We start from the raw sequence: 18,447 nt of genomic DNA, 5'->3' as shown, positions 1-18,447 counted from the left end.
TGCTTAGGTCGGTTACTGAGTACAGATCGATCTATTTCGGGATGCTGTGTTAACGAACGACTACGATAGAATATATAATTAAAAAACCGAGTAATTCGATAAGTAGACAATGAGGATCACCTCGTACGGGAACAAGAATCTGAAGTTCCTTGAACCTCAACTCCCCCCCGCATGGAGTCTCCAATATGCCCTAACCAACGAAGCACGGCACCACGAAACGCCGTGTCCGGGCGTCGTTTCGAGGGCGTCGTCGTTCGTTCCTCTCCTCCCCCCTACGCACGAGTCGTCCCTTCATAATTTCCGTACGCAAATTGACCCGCTTTTTTTTATTTTTATTTTTAAAGTATTTCTTTTTATATTTTTCTGATAAAATTCCTGGAAATTTTCTCACTCCTCTTTCCCATCGATGTGTGCGGTATATTAAGGGCACCTTATGAAAGAGAGAGAGAGAGAGAATTTTTTGTTTGTTGGTTTGGCACAACGCTATGTTACAGTCCGCACCTCTCACTCTCCTCCTCTTCTTCTGCGAATCCAAGCCCATCGAGCGCTTCTTGTGCACCCACAGGTTGGTGTTCGTCCTCAATCTCCTCTCTTCTCCATCGGACTGATTAGGGGAGGCGCTTCTTTTGCAGCGATAGGTAATAGCATACCCAGCTTTCTGTTTCCCAATCTCTAGGTTAATTCTGAATTGGAATTGGACCTGGTGGGAACAATGCAGTGAGCTCGCTCGCTCGTGCTGGGCATTGGTTTTCTGATTGATTTGCGGGGTAATCTGGTGTCCGAGAGCGGTGGGGAGGGATTAGCTGTAGAGTTTATGGTCACGGCTTGTGGGGGAGGAACAGCTGGGGGATTGTTTCTCCGGCCATGCGCTGCGGTTTCGTGGGAATCGAGAGGTGGAAGGTCATGCCTTGTGTGGTGGGTTGCAGCTTGTTGACTTGGGCGCTGAAATTGGGATAGGGTTGCTGTTGGGATTTCTATTTATCGGCGGAGAAGATGACCAGGGAGGAGAGGATTTCGAGTGCTAGGAAGAAGGAGAAGTTTGAGATTTGTTTCGATTCGGATGACGATGAACCCATCGGGTCACTGCTCAAATTGAAAAAGTCGCGAAAAAGCAAGAGGGTTAAGTCGGGGTTGGATGATCTCAGTGAAGAAGGTAAAAAACATGGGGCTGTTGAAGAGAAGTCGCTGCTTGTTGAGGATTTGGGGGGCATGGATGATACGCTGGCGAGCTTTAAGAGGAAGTTAAAAGGTCCAAAGAGAGAGCGCAGGAGTTCTGTGGTAAGCAGCGTTTCTTCAGATGCGGTGGAGCTGCTGGAATTTCCCTCAAAAGAAAACATGGATGATGGGATTGCGGACACAGTGGAATTGGTGGTGGAAAAGGTTCAAGAGGCTGGTGGCGATGGATCTCATAAGAGGGTTGGAAAAGAAAGGAAGGGTAGAGAAAAGAGGATTAAATTCGATCCAACCATGAAAATGGTTGAGGACCAAAAAAAGTCCTATGATGATGATTCTAAAGATTTGGAACCCCAGCATGATTCACTAGAAGAAGAGAATCGTCAAGCTGTTCTAGGAAAAGGTCCTGATGATTTAGCCAATGGTCTGTTGGAAGACTCAATGTCATCATTTTTCACGGGGGCACAATCTGGTGACCTCGGTTTTATTCAGAAAAAGGGGAGACATACTGCAGATCATGGGCTCTGCTACCAGTCTGATGGTGTTCCCTCAGATTTTCTTGGTGCAGAAGTTGGAAAACATCAAGCTGCTCACTTCTTGAAGGAACTTCTAGCCAAGGACCAGAAACATACAGATAGAACATGTCTGAATTCTGGTTCAGCGTCGGATGAATGCGGCATTGTAGAAAATGAGAGCTTTAGTGAAAATGTCAATCATGCTTCTAGCTTTATAGAAGATGGAAATAACTTACCTGTTAGTTTCTTTTCGCCCCTAGGCGGACCTTCCTCTGATGCTTGTGGCTCGAGCAAACTGGGTGAGGGGCCCGGTGCATGTTTGACGGGTGCTCAAGTCGATGACGTCGGTTCAGCTCCTGTGGAAAAGGCTGTGTTGGAAATGGAAACCATCAAGCATGGGCTAAAGCACTGTTCTACGGGGAAGACATGCACTTCAGTGGTGGATATCGATGGGTCGTGTAAAACTCTGTCTGTGACAAAAACGAAGGAAGAGACACATGGAATGGGTCAGGGTGAATCCACTAGAGGATTTGCCGATGTATCATGTGGAGACCAATTGGGCGTTTCCATTTCGGGCCTTGGAGAAGAAATTGTGGAGCTTTCAATCAATGAGAGAGTATCAAACGTTGTATGTCCAAGTACATCGAATGACGCTCTACAGTGTAACCCCGGATATGTTTCGAAGTGGATATCTCAAGAGCCACCTGAGAGCCGTATAGAGATTGAAGAAGCTGCTGTGTCAAAAATCAGTTCGGATGTTAGTCAGTCTACGTCCGATCATACTCAGCCTCACTCATCACCTCGTGACACCTGTAAAGGAACTCCCTTTCCTAGTCAGGACTATATTTCAACTGCAGGAATAACTACCAGGGCATCTGTTATCCCTACTTGTCAGTACGAGAAGGACAATGATCCTGAAGATAATCGCGATTCGAGCGGCAAAGACACTAAGCTCTCAGCTATGCAGCGTGAACTACGCAAGGCCAGAAAGCATAGGCATGGAGACATGGCTTATGAGGGAGATGCTGAATGGGAGACTCTAATGAACGGGCAAGGTTTTCTTGAAAACCATCAGGTTGGGGGTATTGTCCGTTCATATAGAAGCAGAGGGAAGCCTGATTTATCTTCAAATGGTGGTGCTGTAGCAGTTTCCGTAGGACTAAGAGCTCGAGCAGCTGGTCCGTTCGAGAAGATTAAATTCAAGGAGTTCTTGAAACGAAAAGGCGGTCTTCAGGAATATCTAGAATGCAGGTTTATCCTACTCCCAATGCTTACATCTGCATTTGATCACATTCTGCAGTTCACATAACCAAATTGAAAGTTCTCAAATGATAACCAATGGGACTTTCATCCCAACTCACTGCAAGGTGCAAATTGTGAATGCTTCCTCTCACTTTGTAAAACTGAAGCTAGGATATTTGGTTATATTGTTACTATTATGCGGGCTTTTGTTTTCCGTGCTTTAAACTGGTTCAATATGGCTCATCACTTGTTATAATACAGGAATGGGATCTTAACTCTTTGGAGCAAAGATGCTAGCAATATATTGTCTCTTGTGGACTGTGGAGTTGCAGAATCTCCCTCAGACAATGAACCAGCTCGAGCTTCTTTAATTAGAGAGATATATGCTTTTCTTGATCAGAGTGTAAGTTGTAATTGACTGTCATGCCATTTCATTCTCAGCAATAAACTTATAGCATTTATGAACTCTGCACCCTGCTTCTTCTGTTAGCATCATTTTCATGATCAGAATGAAGTTACAGTAGATTTTCATGTCATGTCCATTCATCCACATGTAAATATGCATCCTCGGGCAGACATCGCAGTCACTCCACAGTATAGCATCATAACATTTCGCACGCCCTTGGCCCTTGAACTTTAATACTCTCTAGACATGACAAAGATTTTCACTGTTTTGTTCCGTGCATATACTGACATAAATTCCGTGCGCTTCACACAAAAACACTTTTTTCCTAATTTACTCTGTTATTTCTACTAAAGAGCATCTTTATGGTTGGAGAGTTCTATCATCTGTGTATTTTAGTCAAAAAGTGATGTCATGTGAATATGTATATTTCCCAGGGTTATATCAATACTGGAGTTTCTACAGCTAAGCAGAGAGCAACATCAAATGTGGGCCAAAATGATGAGGTTATGGGTGAAAAAGATTTTGAAAAGATCGGCGGGGTGTCCATTGCTCCAGGTAAGCAGAGAGCCAAATTAAGTGTTGAACCAAACTATGAAATCTCGGGTGAAAAAAATCTTGAGAAGATCAGCAGGGTGTCTTTTGCTGATATGGGGGGCAAGATTTCCACTGCACTTGGTCAGTTCAAGATATCTGAAACTTGTATGGAGGCAAATGACAGCGTAGGAATGATTAGTGACGAAAGTTCCAAATCAGAAATCTTGGAGTGCCAGAGCCTTAATTCAAGGATGTTGCAGTCACCCCGTGATACAAAAATTGATTGCCTGGACAACCTTCACTCTGGAAACGATTTGACTGATGCAGATTTGCCAAAGAAGTCAGATATAGATGTTGTACCTGCTGATCAGTCTTCCAAAGCTATGGAATTCAGTTTGGAACCTGCTATGGCTTCAGAATCAGTGGAGTATCCTGATTCTGTTAAATGTGTCTCAAATGTTCCGGCAGGGCATTTGGATTGCAGTTTGGATGCTGGAAAGAGGATAATAGTTATAGGAGCAGGTCCTGCCGGCTTAACAGCTGCACGACATTTGCGCCGCCAAGGTTTTTCAGTGACCGTGCTTGAGGCTAGGAGTCGGTTAGGTGGTCGAGTTTACACCGATCGTTCGTCTCTTTCTGTTCCTGTTGATCTTGGCGCTAGCATCATTACCGGTGTTGAAGCTGATATGGACACTGAAAGAAGACCAGATCCTTCCTCATTGGTCTGTTCTCAGTTGGGCCTTGAATTGACTGTGTTGAACAGTGATTGCCCTCTCTATGATGTTGTAACAGGTCAGAAGGTTCCTGCTGATCTTGATGAAACCTTGGAAGCTGAATACAACAGTCTTCTAGATGATATGGTATTGGTCGTTGCACAAAATGGGGAACGTGCTATGCAAATGTCACTCGAGGATGGATTAGAATATGCACTTAGGAGGCGCCGAATGGCACAACTAGGAACAGATATCGGAGAAAGTGAACTGCAGAACTCTTCACTTATCAATTTAAAAGCTAGGACTGACAGTGGAGTTCCTGATGATAGTTCTTTAAAGGAGGACATATTGAGTCCCCTTGAAAGAAGGGTGATGAATTGGCATTTTGCCCATTTGGAATATGGTTGCGCCGCATTGCTGAAGGAAGTGTCCCTTCCATATTGGAATCAAGATGACATATACGGAGGATTTGGGGGAGCTCACTGTATGATAAAAGGGGGTTATAGTGCTGTCATTGAGTCCCTTGCCAAAGACCTCAATATACATCTAAATCACATAGTAACGGACATTTCCTATGGCACCAACCAGAGTGGGTCAATCGATGGAGACTCTTACAGAGTTAAGGTTTCCACTTCAAATGGCCATGAGTTTTTAGGAGATGCTGCTCTGGTGACAGTACCCCTTGGGTGCTTAAAAGCTGAGACCATTAAGTTTCTCCCTCCATTACCTCCATGGAAACAGTCTTCCATTAAGCATCTTGGTTTTGGAGTCCTGAATAAAATAGTTTTGGAATTCACAGAAGTATTTTGGGATGATACTGTGGATTATTTTGGAGCAACTGCAGAGGAAACCAATTGCAGAGGGCAGTGCTTCATGTTCTGGAATGTCAAGAAAACTGTTGGAGCTCCTGTGCTTATAGCCCTGTTGGTTGGGAAGGCTGCGCTCGATGGTCAATGTATGACGTCACCTGACCATGTAGGTCATGCTGTTATGGTTCTTCGTAAACTGTTTGGAGAGGCATCGGTTCCTGATCCAGTTGCATCTGTTGTCACTGACTGGGGTAGGGATCCTTTTAGTTATGGTGCTTACTCCTATGTTGCGATTGGAGCATCTGGAGAAGATTATGACATCTTGGGTAAACCAGTGGATAACTGCTTATTTTTTGCTGGTGAAGCCACCTGTAAGGAGCATCCTGACACTGTTGGTGGTGCAATGATGAGTGGACTTAGGGAGGCTGTTCGAATCATGGACATATTGAGTACTGGCAACGATTACAGAGCAGAAGTGGAGGCAATGGAAGCTGCACAAAGGCAATCTGACAATGAAAGAGATGAAGTCAGGGACATAATCAAGAGGCTGGAGGCAGTTGAAATCTCGAGTTACCGTTACAAGAACTCCTTGGAAGGTGACTATATCCTTTCCAGGGAAGCTTTGCTGCAGGAGTTGTTTTTCAACACTAAAGCCACTGCTGGAAGACTGCATGTGGCAAAGGCACTACTACGCCTTCCTGTTGAAACCTTGAAGTCGTTTGCTGGCACCAAAGAAGGGCTTAACACACTTAACTCATGGATACTGGTATAATTACGGTCTTTTGAACAAGATGAAATTATGTGTTTCTATGAATGCTGCTGATGATTTACATGCATTCTATGATAGGATTCAATGGGAAAGGATGGGACCCAACTCCTGCGTCACTGTGTTCGCCTTCTGGTTCTTGTCTCCACTGATCTTCTTGCAGTGCGTCTGTCAGGTATGGAGTTCCCTTTTCTGTTTCAAGATATTTATAGCCAGCTCAAGAAAACTTGAATGTTTTACCTACAATACAACTTCTTGAGTCTGTTGGTCTCTCTCGGAAGGTAGGAGAAATGCTACACATATTGGTTAACTTGTGCATAAAAGGTGTTACGCTGGAATGTTGATTGGATACGTGTGTCTGAAGCATGAAGTCTTTGGATTTTTTGCTTGTAAAAATGGACAGTTTTTTTTTTCTGCATCCTTTTGTTCCAACACAAATGAACTTTCTATCTGTCAAAATGCTAGAATACGCAGATTTCTTGTTGCATTTCCTGTCAACCATCAATTCTAAGTTCATGGAAAATTAGGGGATATGCCCCCAAGGGGAGTCTCATAATAGGTATATTGAACTACCTATTTAAGTTACTCAGATCTTCCGTGCCTAAATTGGAAATTCGGCAAGGCTGCCTTGTGTGTCCTGGAGATGCTCACTGTTTGGGCTATCATTTTAGTCTTGCATTACCATGCCATCAGATTTGCAGTCATAGGGTTCTAAGTGGTGTTTCTTCATACTGGCAATGTCTGATGAAAATTTTTGCACCTACTGCTTATTGAGTTTTCGTTAGAATATGCAGTCGTAGGCTCACAGGACTTTTGTCACTTTACCTCCCTCGCTCTGTGTGTGTGTGTGTGTGTGTGTGTGGCTGTTTTACTGTGTTTTGGTTAATCTTGTTGTGGTGTAGGTATTGGAAAAACTGTGAAGGAGAAAGTCTGTGTGCATACGAGCCGTGATATACGAGCTATAGCGAGTCAACTGGTTAGTGTATGGCTTGAAGTCTTTCGCAAGGAAAAAGCTTCTTTGAAGAGTAAATCTATCAGGGATCTTTCTGCTGGGAGGCTACCTGTGCGGACGCAACTCGTTGGTTACGATGCTAAAGGAAACACGCAAGTTTTGCCTACTATTACAGGCATTAAAAAAGTGAAAAGCAACCCAGCCAAGTTAGAAATCATTAACGACTCAAGATCGGAAAGCAATTCGTCAAGGTCGAGAGGGTCAGTGGAGAGACCCGATAGAATTATGGTTGGGAATGAAAAGATGGTCATGTCTGAGGAAGAGAAGGCTGCCTTAGCTGCTGCTGAAGCAGCCCGTGCTGCGGCACTGGCAGCTGCCGAGGTATGTTTTCTTGGATCTTTACTCACAATACATGATAAGGGTCAGGCATTTCATGTAAGTTTATTTGTATAATTTTTCTTTATTTTACTGGGCGGGGCGGTTTTATTTATGTAAGGGTTCTTTGTCTTGTCAAAATTGTTTGTTTAGGAGATAGTGGGGTACCCTCTGAGCGATCTCTATAGATGTCAATGAACCCTGGTATTTTGCCTATTGAAGCTGCTTATCGGAATACTCTCAATGCTACAAGTTTCTGCTACATAGTCCTTTCTCTGCCTTTACTTGAGCTAGCTGCTGGACCTTATATACTGGCAACTCAAGCAATTTCCATTTATGTGTTGGCTCACTTACAGAAGTTGGTTGCATTCCATCCATATCATGAAAATCACTGAGCTGTACACTCGTGATCATTTTTCCTCTTCGCTATAGAATTTGATACAACCAAACTTGGTTTGTCATATCCTCTGGCTGTTTGGTGTTGGATTACATTGTTTCTAGGATTTCATACTTGTCCATGAATTGTGTGCTGCCACAGTCCCACTCCCTTGTGTCACCATTACTGTCATTAGTTGGAGGAAATTGGATAACCAGTCTATTGGGTGCTGCAGGCATATGCATCTTCAGAAGCAAAGTGGAGGACAATGTTGCAGCTCCCCAAGATACCCTCATTTAACAGGTTTGCTCGAAGGGAGCAGTATGCTCAGATGGACGAATCTGAACTTCAGAGGAAGTGGCCTGGTGGTGTTTTAGGGAGACAAGATTGCACATCTGAAATAGACTCTAGGAATTGCAGAGTTAGGGATTGGTCTGTCGATTTCCCTCCTTTTATTAACCTTGAAAGGACAAGAATGTCAGTAGAAAACATATCGCAACAGAGCCATTCAAATGATATTGCGAACAATTTGAACTTCAGAGAGAACTCTGGAGAAAGTGTGGCAGTAGATAGTAGCATATATACACAAGCGTGGGTAAATGCATCTGGAAGTGTGGAGGGTAAAGATTATCACGCCATTGAAAGATGGCAATCTCAAGCAGCTGCAGCGGAATCTGATGCCTTCCTACCAAATATGCATGTAAAGGATGAGGAGGACTCAAATTCTCTTCCGAGACCGATTGCCCGTAAGCGTGATGGGGTTGCTAATGAGAGCTCTCTATCACAGATTACTGTAAACAAAGACTCGAATGAGAATCAGCATCGAGGAGCAGATCGAATTAAACAGGCAGTGGTAGATTATGTTGCTACTTTGCTCATGCCCCTTTATAAAGCCAGAAAAATTGATAGGGAGGGATACAAGTCTATAATGAAGAAAACTGCAACAAAGGTCTTTTGCATCCTCTCCCTCAGCATCTTCATAAATTTATTTGTGTGTAGCTACTATCTTTATTTGGGATGTATCATTTATGTTCTGTCGACAGGTCATGGAGCAAGCTACAGATGCAGAGAAAGCAATGTCAGTTCCAGAGTTTCTTGATTTCAAGCGTCGGAATAAGGTGTGGACTATACTTGTTTTACTTTCTTGCCAAAGAAGTTTACTTTGATGTATGGTTGGCTATTACCAGTATCTCTGCAATCTTTTCCAGTGTCCTTTATTGGTATGTATGTGGAAAATTACACACAGACACACGGTTCAGTTCATTACAAAACACTGCGTCTACGTAGAGATGTCTGATTATTTTAAGGTTGAGCTTCGTTGGCAGTCTTTGCTGATGCTAAACTTTCCTTTGATGCATTCAACATGCAGATCCGTGCTTTTGTGGACAAATTGATTGAGAGACATATGGCGGCTAAACCAGTTGTGAAACCATGATAGGCTGTAGGACTTTGTGGTCCTTTATTTTTTATGCCTATGTCTTCCTGGAATGTTGACTCATACTGGTTGACCTCCTTCGATGATGATGGTCAATGGTAGAGGCATTGAAAGGATTGCATGCTCTAAATTCTCAAGAAGGTCCAAATTTGCTGGTCGTGGAGGATCTGCCATAGAGTGGTGAATATTGTTCAACTTATCTTGGCTCGGACATGTGGTGCTTTGATGAAATCGGTGGCTTCTTCCAAATGTCCTCAATCACCAAACCATCGTGATGTGACATTTTAGACTGACTTCCATTTGCTGGGAAAATTCTTGATGTGATAGGTTTAGCTTTACCCAGCTTGTACTTTTAAGGTGGATATGAGGAGCCCATTTTTTTTTTTCAAGGATACACCTAGATTAGAGACTATTTGTTAGATGTTTTTGTTTTATTTGATAACATTTGTACATTGTAGGATATTGTCAGCAATTAACCCTATAGAAGAATCGCATTCTGTGCGCAAAGCGCTGAATGTTTTTATCTGCAAGTTGAATCATTTACCATTTCAACATGTTCAAGTCTTTACACACTGCTGTGTTCCATTGGACATCTTTTTTCTTTATTATGATTTTTCTTGACTTCCTTGCTTCCAAAATTGAACAAAAGAATATGGCCCACAGTTCGATTATGGAGTTTCAGTTGTTCCCAATGAAGCTTCGGTAGCTGTTCAAGCACAGTTGCAGAAGCATCCGGAAAGATTGGACGTTCATATTTTTGAAATTTGGGACGAGCATCGTTAGCTAGAGCTTTTATTTCACTATTGTCTCCTCCAGATTGTCTGCAGGTAAAACCTATTTTATCTGCATCATTGTAGAGGTTAGCTATCGACCAGCACAGATGTTATTTGAAATGAGTTTTAATGTTGCAATACGCAATATAGGCTTTGAAAAGCGTCCAAGCAATTGGTATGCAATTGGAAAGAAACGATGGATTCACATCATGAAGCCGCCCTTTTTGTAAGTATATTTTTGGTATGCAATGCTCATTGCCGTTCCATACTTTTTGCCAGGTTTTATGGACAAGCCTGCTTTGCTACTATCCGTGCAAGGTATGGTTTTGAGCTCCTTCAATATTGACCCAGATAGTTCTATGCATCTCTGTGTAAATATTGACGAATTATCCTGCTCAGCCACACTATTCACAAACTGCTATGCTCTTCTATCATGTTAATATTTGTCCTTTTGTCCGTGCTACAGTATCTTGCTAGTTGTGGATGCTTGATCTATCTGAACAATTAATATTTCCTGCAGTTTTTATGTGCTGCGAGCAGTCGAGAATGCTCTGGTATGGATTACTCGTCCAAGTGAAAAGACAAGACGAGACAATAGTTGAGCGTCTTTTCTGCGGGATTGTGCATATATTTCCTCTTTGCGGAAGGCACTATGTTATGGTGCAGGGTTGGCACATTGGGCAGCATCTTGCATTCAGGGACTCTAATTGATGTGACTTGTCTGATCTCCATTGGTCGCTGCAAGCAGTTGAGGGGAGAGATCATCAATGGATGAACTTTGCCCCAAGAATGCGTGTGTTTTAACTGTTAGTTATGTCTGTTTTTAACCTCTCACTCTGATTACCTCGTGCCAGGGAGGAAGTGTCTTGTGCTGTAGTATAGATATAATTTAGCCAGTCAAAGGGAAACTCGGGCTCTCCTTCTTAAGTTGACCAGTCAAAGGGAAACTCGGGCTCTCCTTAAGTTGAATGACCAGCTGAACTGCTTACTAAGCCAAATTCTTTTTTCTAGTGAAAACTAGGGATCAGCTTTGTGTAAACTCTCTGGTTATTATGTGCAAAACGAGAAGAGAACTAGCTCAGCTTCTTGAACTTCTGACTGCTAATTTCATGCCCATGCTCTTGGAAATCCGCCGAGTTTTCTGGGCTTGGAGAGTACGTACAGAAGCTCCTTGACCTGTTTGAGTTATTTGCTTGCGTTTCTCAAAACTTTGGTTCGCTAACAGATGTATAGTGGTCATGTAACTTTATGTTCTCTGGTTCATCGGTGTTTACTAACTGTGATTACCTCTTTTCTATGTGGATTCACTTGAATTTCTTTCTTCTGTCATCGTTACTTCTAGCAACTGTCGTCATTGATGCGATTGTCTGGAATGTTCGAACGTACTTCGATGATATGGTCTTATGAATTTTCTTATCCCTTGCATTGCTCCTTTCGTTTGAAAACTGCGTGTCATCATTCATATTTTGAAGTGAAAGGAATTTCGCGTTCGGTTCCTGCTTTGAGCTCTTGCCCCCCACTTTACTGAGTGTAGAAGGGGAAAATTGGCTATTCTGCAGATTTTAGCTCGTGATATGCATGCCAAAAGACGTGGATGTTAGGCATTGAAGATTGGAGTTTTGAGTTTACAGCGCTTGTTCGTATACGTGGTTTGCCATAACTTTGACTGAAAACACTCAAAGGAAATCAATGAATTGATTAGAAGCATAATGCTTTAAACTTGACATGCAAAGTTTAGAAAGACAAAAATTAAAACCACGACCTTGATATGCAAGCCTAAGTTTCTGAGAATCGTGTCAGACTTTAAATGGTGTGTGTTTAAGTAGATTAAGAGTCGGCAAGAACTAGTCCATTTGCCTGAAAAAATTTGCAATTCATGTCGATTGGTAATTTCCCTTAGGTTCCGATCCAAATGGAGTTTTTGTGTTGTATGCAAATGACATATTCATAAGGTCTCTATCTATTGAATCACGTTTATCATTGATGACTCATTATATTTATCTAGACCCAATACCTAAAAAAATCTCTAACTTTACCATTTATGATAACTATATCCAAAACCTTTTTTTGTCTCATAAAAAACCTCTAACTTTTACATTTGTTTCAATTATACCTCAAACTTTTACTTTTATCCCAATTCTACCAACCTAGTATCAAAAAAACCCTCAACTTTAACATATATCTCAATTATATTCAAAACTCTTTTTTTATCTCATAAAAAATCTCTAACTGTTACTTTTGTTCCAATTCTACTACTGTTAGCCTTCCATCCATAATCACCATTAGTTAATCCTACGTGACATTTTCATGTTGTTAATGAATTATATCTTAGCAAAACCGACATGAAAAAACCCATGAACATCTTTTATGTTGTTTGCTTCCTCTACATATTACCAAGAGATACAGAGTTATTCACGACGACACGTTTCGTATTCTCTTCGGCACTTAACAATCTTAAAAACGGCTAGACATGAAGATATTTGGACTAACGATCTAAAATCTTTTCATTCTTGAAACTTAATGTTTCTAAATTTAGAAGATTTGTCGGTGAGTTTGGCGAGAAAACTCGAGCCACGTAGGATTAATTAACAGTGATTATGGACAAAAGGCTGAAGGTGATAGAATTGGGATAAAAGCAAAAGTTAAAGGTTTTTAATGAGAAAAAAAAAGTTTTGGATATAATTGAGGCAAATGATAAAGTTAAGGATTTTTTGGTATTAAACCCGTAGAATTGGAACAAAAATAAAAGTTGGGTTTTTTTTATGAGACAAAAAAAAGTTTTGGGTATAAATGTCACAAATACTAAAGTTGAAGGTTTTTTTGGATATCATGCCTATTTATCTATTGAAAGTTTGTGAGTAGTGCTGGAGGACTAAGTTAGTTTTGTAATAGAAAGTGGAGGGATTGAATCGAAGGAGTGAAAATTTAGGGACTCGATAGAACATTTAAGAATAGTTTAAGGATAATAAGAAAAAATTAAGGATGAGCTTAGACGAAAAGGTTTAAGTCTATTGTTCTTACCAAAAAAAAAAAAAAAGGTTTAAGTCTATTGACAATTTGTAGGGAAAATTTCAAATAAGGGCCCGAAGTACTCTCGTTTTCTCAAATAAGGGTCCAAGCGAACCCTATTTCAAATAAAGGCCCGAAGTGTCCTTATTTTCTTAAATAAGAGTTCGAAGTGAGTATTGTTTTAAATAAGAGCCTGAAGTGGCCATAAAATCTCAAAAATGGGCCTATTTTAAGGGCATTTTCGTCTTTTTGCTTATTTGATTTTTTTCTTTTTTATTAGAATTTTTTTTCCTGGTTCCTTAAAAATTTGCAAAAAAATTTAAAAGAAAAAAGAAAAAGACACACACAACACTAGCGGGGTCCTTGCCGGAGACGGGAGAGGGTCGTGACTCGGTGATCGTCGCCCGGGTCCGGTAGAGGGCCGCGGCTCGTCCCTTGACCGGGGTGAGGGCCGGCGACCTCACCCGGATCCGGGTGAGGGTCGCAGCCCTCTCCCGTCTCTAGCAAGGGCCATCGGGTCCTCGCCATCGGTCGGCGAGGTCGCCGGCCATGGTCGCGACCTCATCGACGATGGGGTGGCGGCCACAGGCGAGAGGGCAACCCCTCCCGCCTGTATCTTCCTGCTCGTTTTTTTTTTTTAACTTTTAAAAAGCAGAAAAAGGAAAAAAATAAGGGACAAAATGAAAAAAAAAACATCAAAATGGGAAATGACGAAAATATCCTTTAGTCCAAACTCTTTTTTGAAACATTATGGTCACTTTACGCCCTTATTTGAAACATACTATACCATTTCGGACCCTTATTTAAAACATCATTAATTTGGAGTTCTTATTTGAGAAAATTAGAGGATTTCGGGCCATTTTTTAAAAATTTCCCCAATTTGTATGATTTTCCCACGATGCAAAAGAAAAAAAAATGCCGGTGGTGTTTTTTCGCTCGTAGGAGGGCATAGAAGTAATTTCCTCTTCCCGTCGCTTTCAGCGACCCGAGCCCCGAGGTAAAATCTCAGACACGTTTGAAGCTGAAGAGGTTCCTGAAGAAAGACGCCAAAAGCTCGTGACCACCCCCCCAAAAAAAAAAAATATTCCCTCAATTTCAATAAACAAAGAGGAGTCGCGAAGGTTCAGATCTCCATCCATCAATCGATCGAGAGAAGATGTCTTCAACCTTCAGTGGCGATGAGACCGCTCCATTCTTCGGATTCCTCGGCGCCGCCGCGGCGCTCGTCTTCTCCTGTAACCCGCCGATCCATCGTGTTCGCCAGATCTGCGCTTTCCTTCGCCTTTTCTCGGTTCTTAATCTGCCGATCTGAGCGGGAATTTTGGTTTTCGCAGGCATGGGAGCCGCCTACGGGACAGCCAAGAGCGGCGTCGGCGTGGCGTCGATGGGGGTGATGAGGCCCGAGCTGGTGATGAAGTCGATCGTGCCCGTGGTTATGGCCGGTGTTCTCGGTATCTACGGCCTGATCATCGCTGTGATTATCAGCACCGGGATTAACCCTAAGGCCAAGTCTTATTACCTGTTCGATGGCTACGCGCACCTCTCTTCCGGTCTCGCTTGTGGTCTCGCCGGGCTCTCTGCCGGTATGGCAATTGGTATCGTTGGAGATGCTGGCGTCAGGTAATTCTCCGATCGTTTGCTCGCGTTGGGTAATTCGATTTTTAGTTGGTATTTTAGGATTGACGCGATGGAGAGTCTCCGTTTTTGTAGGGGTAAAGTTCTTTTGTGCTCTCCTTGCTAGCTCAATTGATTTTTATAGGTTGTCTTAATGTACTATCTGAGAGTTTTAGCTGTATTATCGCCTGGGAGTATTGGCAATTCTGATGTGCGATGAAGATGTTAATTGCTTGTATGGACCAGCCCGATGAATAGCGTGCTCTGTTTGATGACTCGGCGATTTTGATTTGTAAATTGTGAGAGTGAATACTTGTCCAATCCTTCTTAATAATTCTTGTAAAAATGCTTCGGCTTTTAGAGTTTGTAGCTGAGGCTTTGCTTGTGATGTGGCGGCTATTCACTGTGGAGTGGCCATGGTTAATTGGGTATTTCCTTCCAGATTGATGTATTGTCAAGATTGCTACCATGCTTGAATGGAGCGTTTAAAGATCTTAAGATTGGATCGGGGATGTTAAGATTGCAAAGATTACCGAAAGAATGTGGAAATGTTATAAGTGTTTGATTCTGACTCATTACGCTTTTGGTCGGATTGTAATTGCACAAGAGCAGCTAAGTTGACCCTTACCATGAGAGCGGCTATATAGACTTGCATCTCATTGTATGCTAGTTCTGAGCCTCTTCTGACAGACTAAGGGATGGACCGCAAGACTCAAAAACATTTATATGAAGCCCTCCTGCCACTTTGTTCCTTACTTGCCTTCTTTTAGTCCTAAAATCAATCGAGAGGCTAAACTTATTCTGTGTTTCTGGCTAAACTGAACTCCTAGTCTGTGCGGATTTGACTTCTGGATTTTTAGAGGAGTTAGCATTTAAGGGGCAATTTGAATAGATATTTATAAGGTGGTTGTTTTGTTTAAATTCTCATGCCATAGGTATAGAGCCGATTATGTTGTACATGAGTATGAAGTTGTATGAATTGTTTGAGAAGTTATTGATATAGAATTTTAATAGTTTGGATGCTGGTTCAGGTTTCACCATGTTTAGTGTTACTTGTGCTCTGCTGTTTACAACTTATGATGTAATAATGTGGCATCAATGCTTTCTGTGCCCACACAATAAGAAGTTAAGCTGCAGCACTGTTAGTTGTTTTGCCTGTTTGTTTAGAAAGACGTGATGGATTCCGGCTCACTCTTTATGTAGTTTATTTATTTTGCTCAGAGTCCTATTAATTCTTGATTTTGAATCATAACCACTCTATTAGACTTATTCACGACTGTCTATTACCTTTCATAGCCTCTAGATGACAATTCTAACATGCTAAATTCTGTTTTGCAGAGCCAATGCACAACAACCTAAGCTGTTTGTGGGAATGATCCTTATTCTTATCTTTGCTGAAGCTCTGGCCCTCTATGGCCTTATTGTTGGAATCATTCTATCTTCTCGGGCAGGTCAATCAAGAGCCGAGTAAACGAGGTCTAGCCCTGAGCTGCGATGGTGTGGTTTGTGTAGTGCTTCAGGAAGCTTATCGGTATATTTATTCGATTAAGGTGGAAGTTAACTCCTCATGATTCTTGCCGTGCTTGTCTATGTTTTGGTCAGATATATGATGCCGTTACACCTTCATATTCGATTTACAACAATCAGATCTCGTCTTCCATCATGTGAACTAGTAATTATTGTTCCTTGTCATGCTATATGCTGCGGACACTAATCAAATCTGTCTCAAAGTACTGCCTTTCTATTCTGCTAGTGTGATCTGGTTTTCCCTTCTCGTTTTCATTTTGCATTAATACATTGCATCAAGTCTCAAATCCTAGATTGGTTCTTTCTTTGCAAGAATCCAATTCAAGTCTCTTTGAAATTTCCTTGTCAGTATGCTACAGTGAACAAAGTTTCTTCGTCAATAAACTTTTGTCACAGCTTCATCATTGAATCGGAGGAGATTAACGTTCACAAGTGGTGCTCCGAAAGTGGTTAATGCTTTGTACCGTACTGGATAACGAATGATCATTGCGGCTTAGTCATTGCAGAACTGGCGCTCCTTCCGCTGACATTCATGCCTGTGCTCTTGGATTGTAAAGAAAACCGGCACCCCGCATTAGCCGAGAGTGCGTCACGGTGGCCTTTTTGTTAAGGGCAGGACCGTATTGATCCAATGTTTTTTTAAAGATTTGGGGACTACATTGAATAAAAAACGAGGCAGGAGTAAGTTCGAATTATGAGGAAAAGTTCAGGGATCACCGTTGGCACTCTCTGTATTTTTTTCTTTCACAATTATACGTTAGTCATCACACTAATTGAGACTTCTTTACAACGAAACGAGTCTTTACCATACATCCATTGTTGGACGGGATTTGTTTTTAACTCATTTACGACGTGGAGATGTTTTTTTCACACTCATTTACGACTCTAGTAGAAGGACATTTCAAGTGTTAAAATTTGTGCACGGTGCTCATTTTGGTGTCAACATTTTTTGTCAGCTCACTTAAGTACTGTATCGGAGAAAAAACGATCACTTAAGTGTAGATTTCGGTCAAAAAACATACGTGGCATTTATATTTAAAACATTTTGATGTCACGTCATTTATAATTAAAAATAAGTCCATGTGGACTCCACGCGGCAATTTTATTAAAAAAAATTCTATGTGGCGATTTTATTAAAAAATTTAGTCTTAAACTTAAAAATAAGCTAAAAATAAAATAAAAATAAATAAAAAAGTTCTAGATAGCGGTGATGAATTTTATTAAAAAATTCAATCTTAAAATTATTCAAAAAAATATTTAAATTTTTTATTTGTTATTTTTTTAGTTTTTAGTTTAATTTCTAGTTTTTAATTTATTTTTTAGTTTTTTTATTTTTTTCAAACTTTTATTTTTTTAATTTCTGACTGCGATTCTCTGGCGAGTCACGTAAGATTTCCGGCAAAACTCATTGGAGTTGGCACTCAAGTAATATTTTTTTAAAAAATTGGCACTTAAATGATAAAAAAAATTTAGCATCAAAATGAACATCATATATAAACTTTGGCATTTTTTATGTCATTCTGCCCAACTTTTAAGATACATTTCCCTTTTTTTTTTTTTTAGCAATATTTAGGATAGTTTTACCACGAAATTATTCATTTTACTACAAATTAGATATAGAAGAGTCTAGCATGAAATGAAGCTTTCTTTTTTCGCCATACTCATTTCCCGACGTATTCGTCCTAATTTACCACAAAACGAGGGCTTGTACCTAGGGGTGTGCATGGTCCGGGCCGGTCCGATCCCGGCATGGAACCGGGGACCGGACCGTAGTCCCGGTCCCCATATTTTCGGAACCAAGGACTGGACCGGGATCGTCGGTCCCGGTCCGGTCTCGGTCCCGGCCCAAGAGGACCGCTAATTATTGAAAATCTAGTCAACTTAATAAACTATGTCATGGTAAAAACATAGCGACTCACTATGACTTTTATGATCGACGAACTTGACCAAAATGTTCGAATTCAATACAAAATCCAGCCATTACATGATAAAAACACCACCAACCACACTCAAAAAAACCTGCAAAGAGAAAAGATGACCAAAAACAAGATGAAAAATAAGACTAAAAAGAGAGTCTTGAGGAGGAGAGTGCAACCGTGCAAGGTTGGGAAAAAAATGGGCGATGAACTTTTATTATTCTGTTTTGTTTTCAATTTTTTTTTTTGTAATTGTATATATTTATATATAAATAATTATTTATTATTGGCGGTCCGGTCCGGTCCCAATAC

At 41.2% G+C, this 18,447-nt stretch overlaps 2 protein-coding genes across 2 annotated transcripts; both read left to right on the top strand.

Moving 5' to 3' along the window:
* The first annotated feature begins 373 nt into the window (after positions 1–373).
* LOC115738588 (lysine-specific histone demethylase 1 homolog 3) lies at positions 374–9,848 on the top strand. Its single transcript, XM_030671232.2, has 8 exons — positions 374–2,939; positions 3,192–3,333; positions 3,771–6,158; positions 6,240–6,333; positions 7,061–7,491; positions 8,097–8,810; positions 8,905–8,979; positions 9,231–9,848. Exons 1-8 carry the CDS (start codon positions 994–996, stop codon positions 9,294–9,296), a joined length of 5,856 nt encoding a protein of 1,951 aa, XP_030527092.1. The 5' UTR covers positions 374–993; the 3' UTR covers positions 9,297–9,848.
* A 4,348-nt stretch (positions 9,849–14,196) lies between these two features.
* Positions 14,197–16,444, top strand: LOC115738656 (V-type proton ATPase 16 kDa proteolipid subunit). The gene is made up of 3 exons (XM_030671344.1): positions 14,197–14,313; positions 14,413–14,698; positions 16,031–16,444. The coding sequence occupies exons 1-3, from the start codon at positions 14,235–14,237 to the stop codon at positions 16,161–16,163; spliced, it is 498 nt and encodes a 165-aa protein (XP_030527204.1). The 5' UTR covers positions 14,197–14,234; the 3' UTR covers positions 16,164–16,444.
* Positions 16,445–18,447: the final 2,003 nt, after the last annotated feature.

Source organism: Rhodamnia argentea, chromosome 2 (genome assembly GCF_020921035.1).
Source record: "Rhodamnia argentea isolate NSW1041297 chromosome 2, ASM2092103v1, whole genome shotgun sequence".
Taxonomy (NCBI): Eukaryota; Viridiplantae; Streptophyta; class Magnoliopsida; order Myrtales; family Myrtaceae; genus Rhodamnia; species Rhodamnia argentea.
This window is presented reverse-complemented; position numbering and strand designations above follow the sequence as displayed.

Excerpts from the sequence above, each read along its gene's own strand:
- LOC115738656 (XM_030671344.1), top strand. The coding sequence starts at position 14,235 with ATGTCTTCAACCTTCAGTGGCGATGAGACCGCTCCATTCTTCGGATTC. Across the intron at positions 14,314-14,412 it reads CGCGGCGCTCGTCTTCTCCT|GCATGGGAGCCGCCTACGGG; the intron begins GTAACCCGCCGA and ends TGGTTTTCGCAG. Across the intron at positions 14,699-16,030 it reads GTTGGAGATGCTGGCGTCAG|AGCCAATGCACAACAACCTA; the intron begins GTAATTCTCCGA and ends TCTGTTTTGCAG.
- LOC115738588 (XM_030671232.2), top strand. The coding sequence starts at position 994 with ATGACCAGGGAGGAGAGGATTTCGAGTGCTAGGAAGAAGGAGAAGTTT. Across the intron at positions 8,811-8,904 it reads TGAAGAAAACTGCAACAAAG|GTCATGGAGCAAGCTACAGA; the intron begins GTCTTTTGCATC and ends TTCTGTCGACAG. Across the intron at positions 8,980-9,230 it reads ATTTCAAGCGTCGGAATAAG|ATCCGTGCTTTTGTGGACAA; the intron begins GTGTGGACTATA and ends TTCAACATGCAG.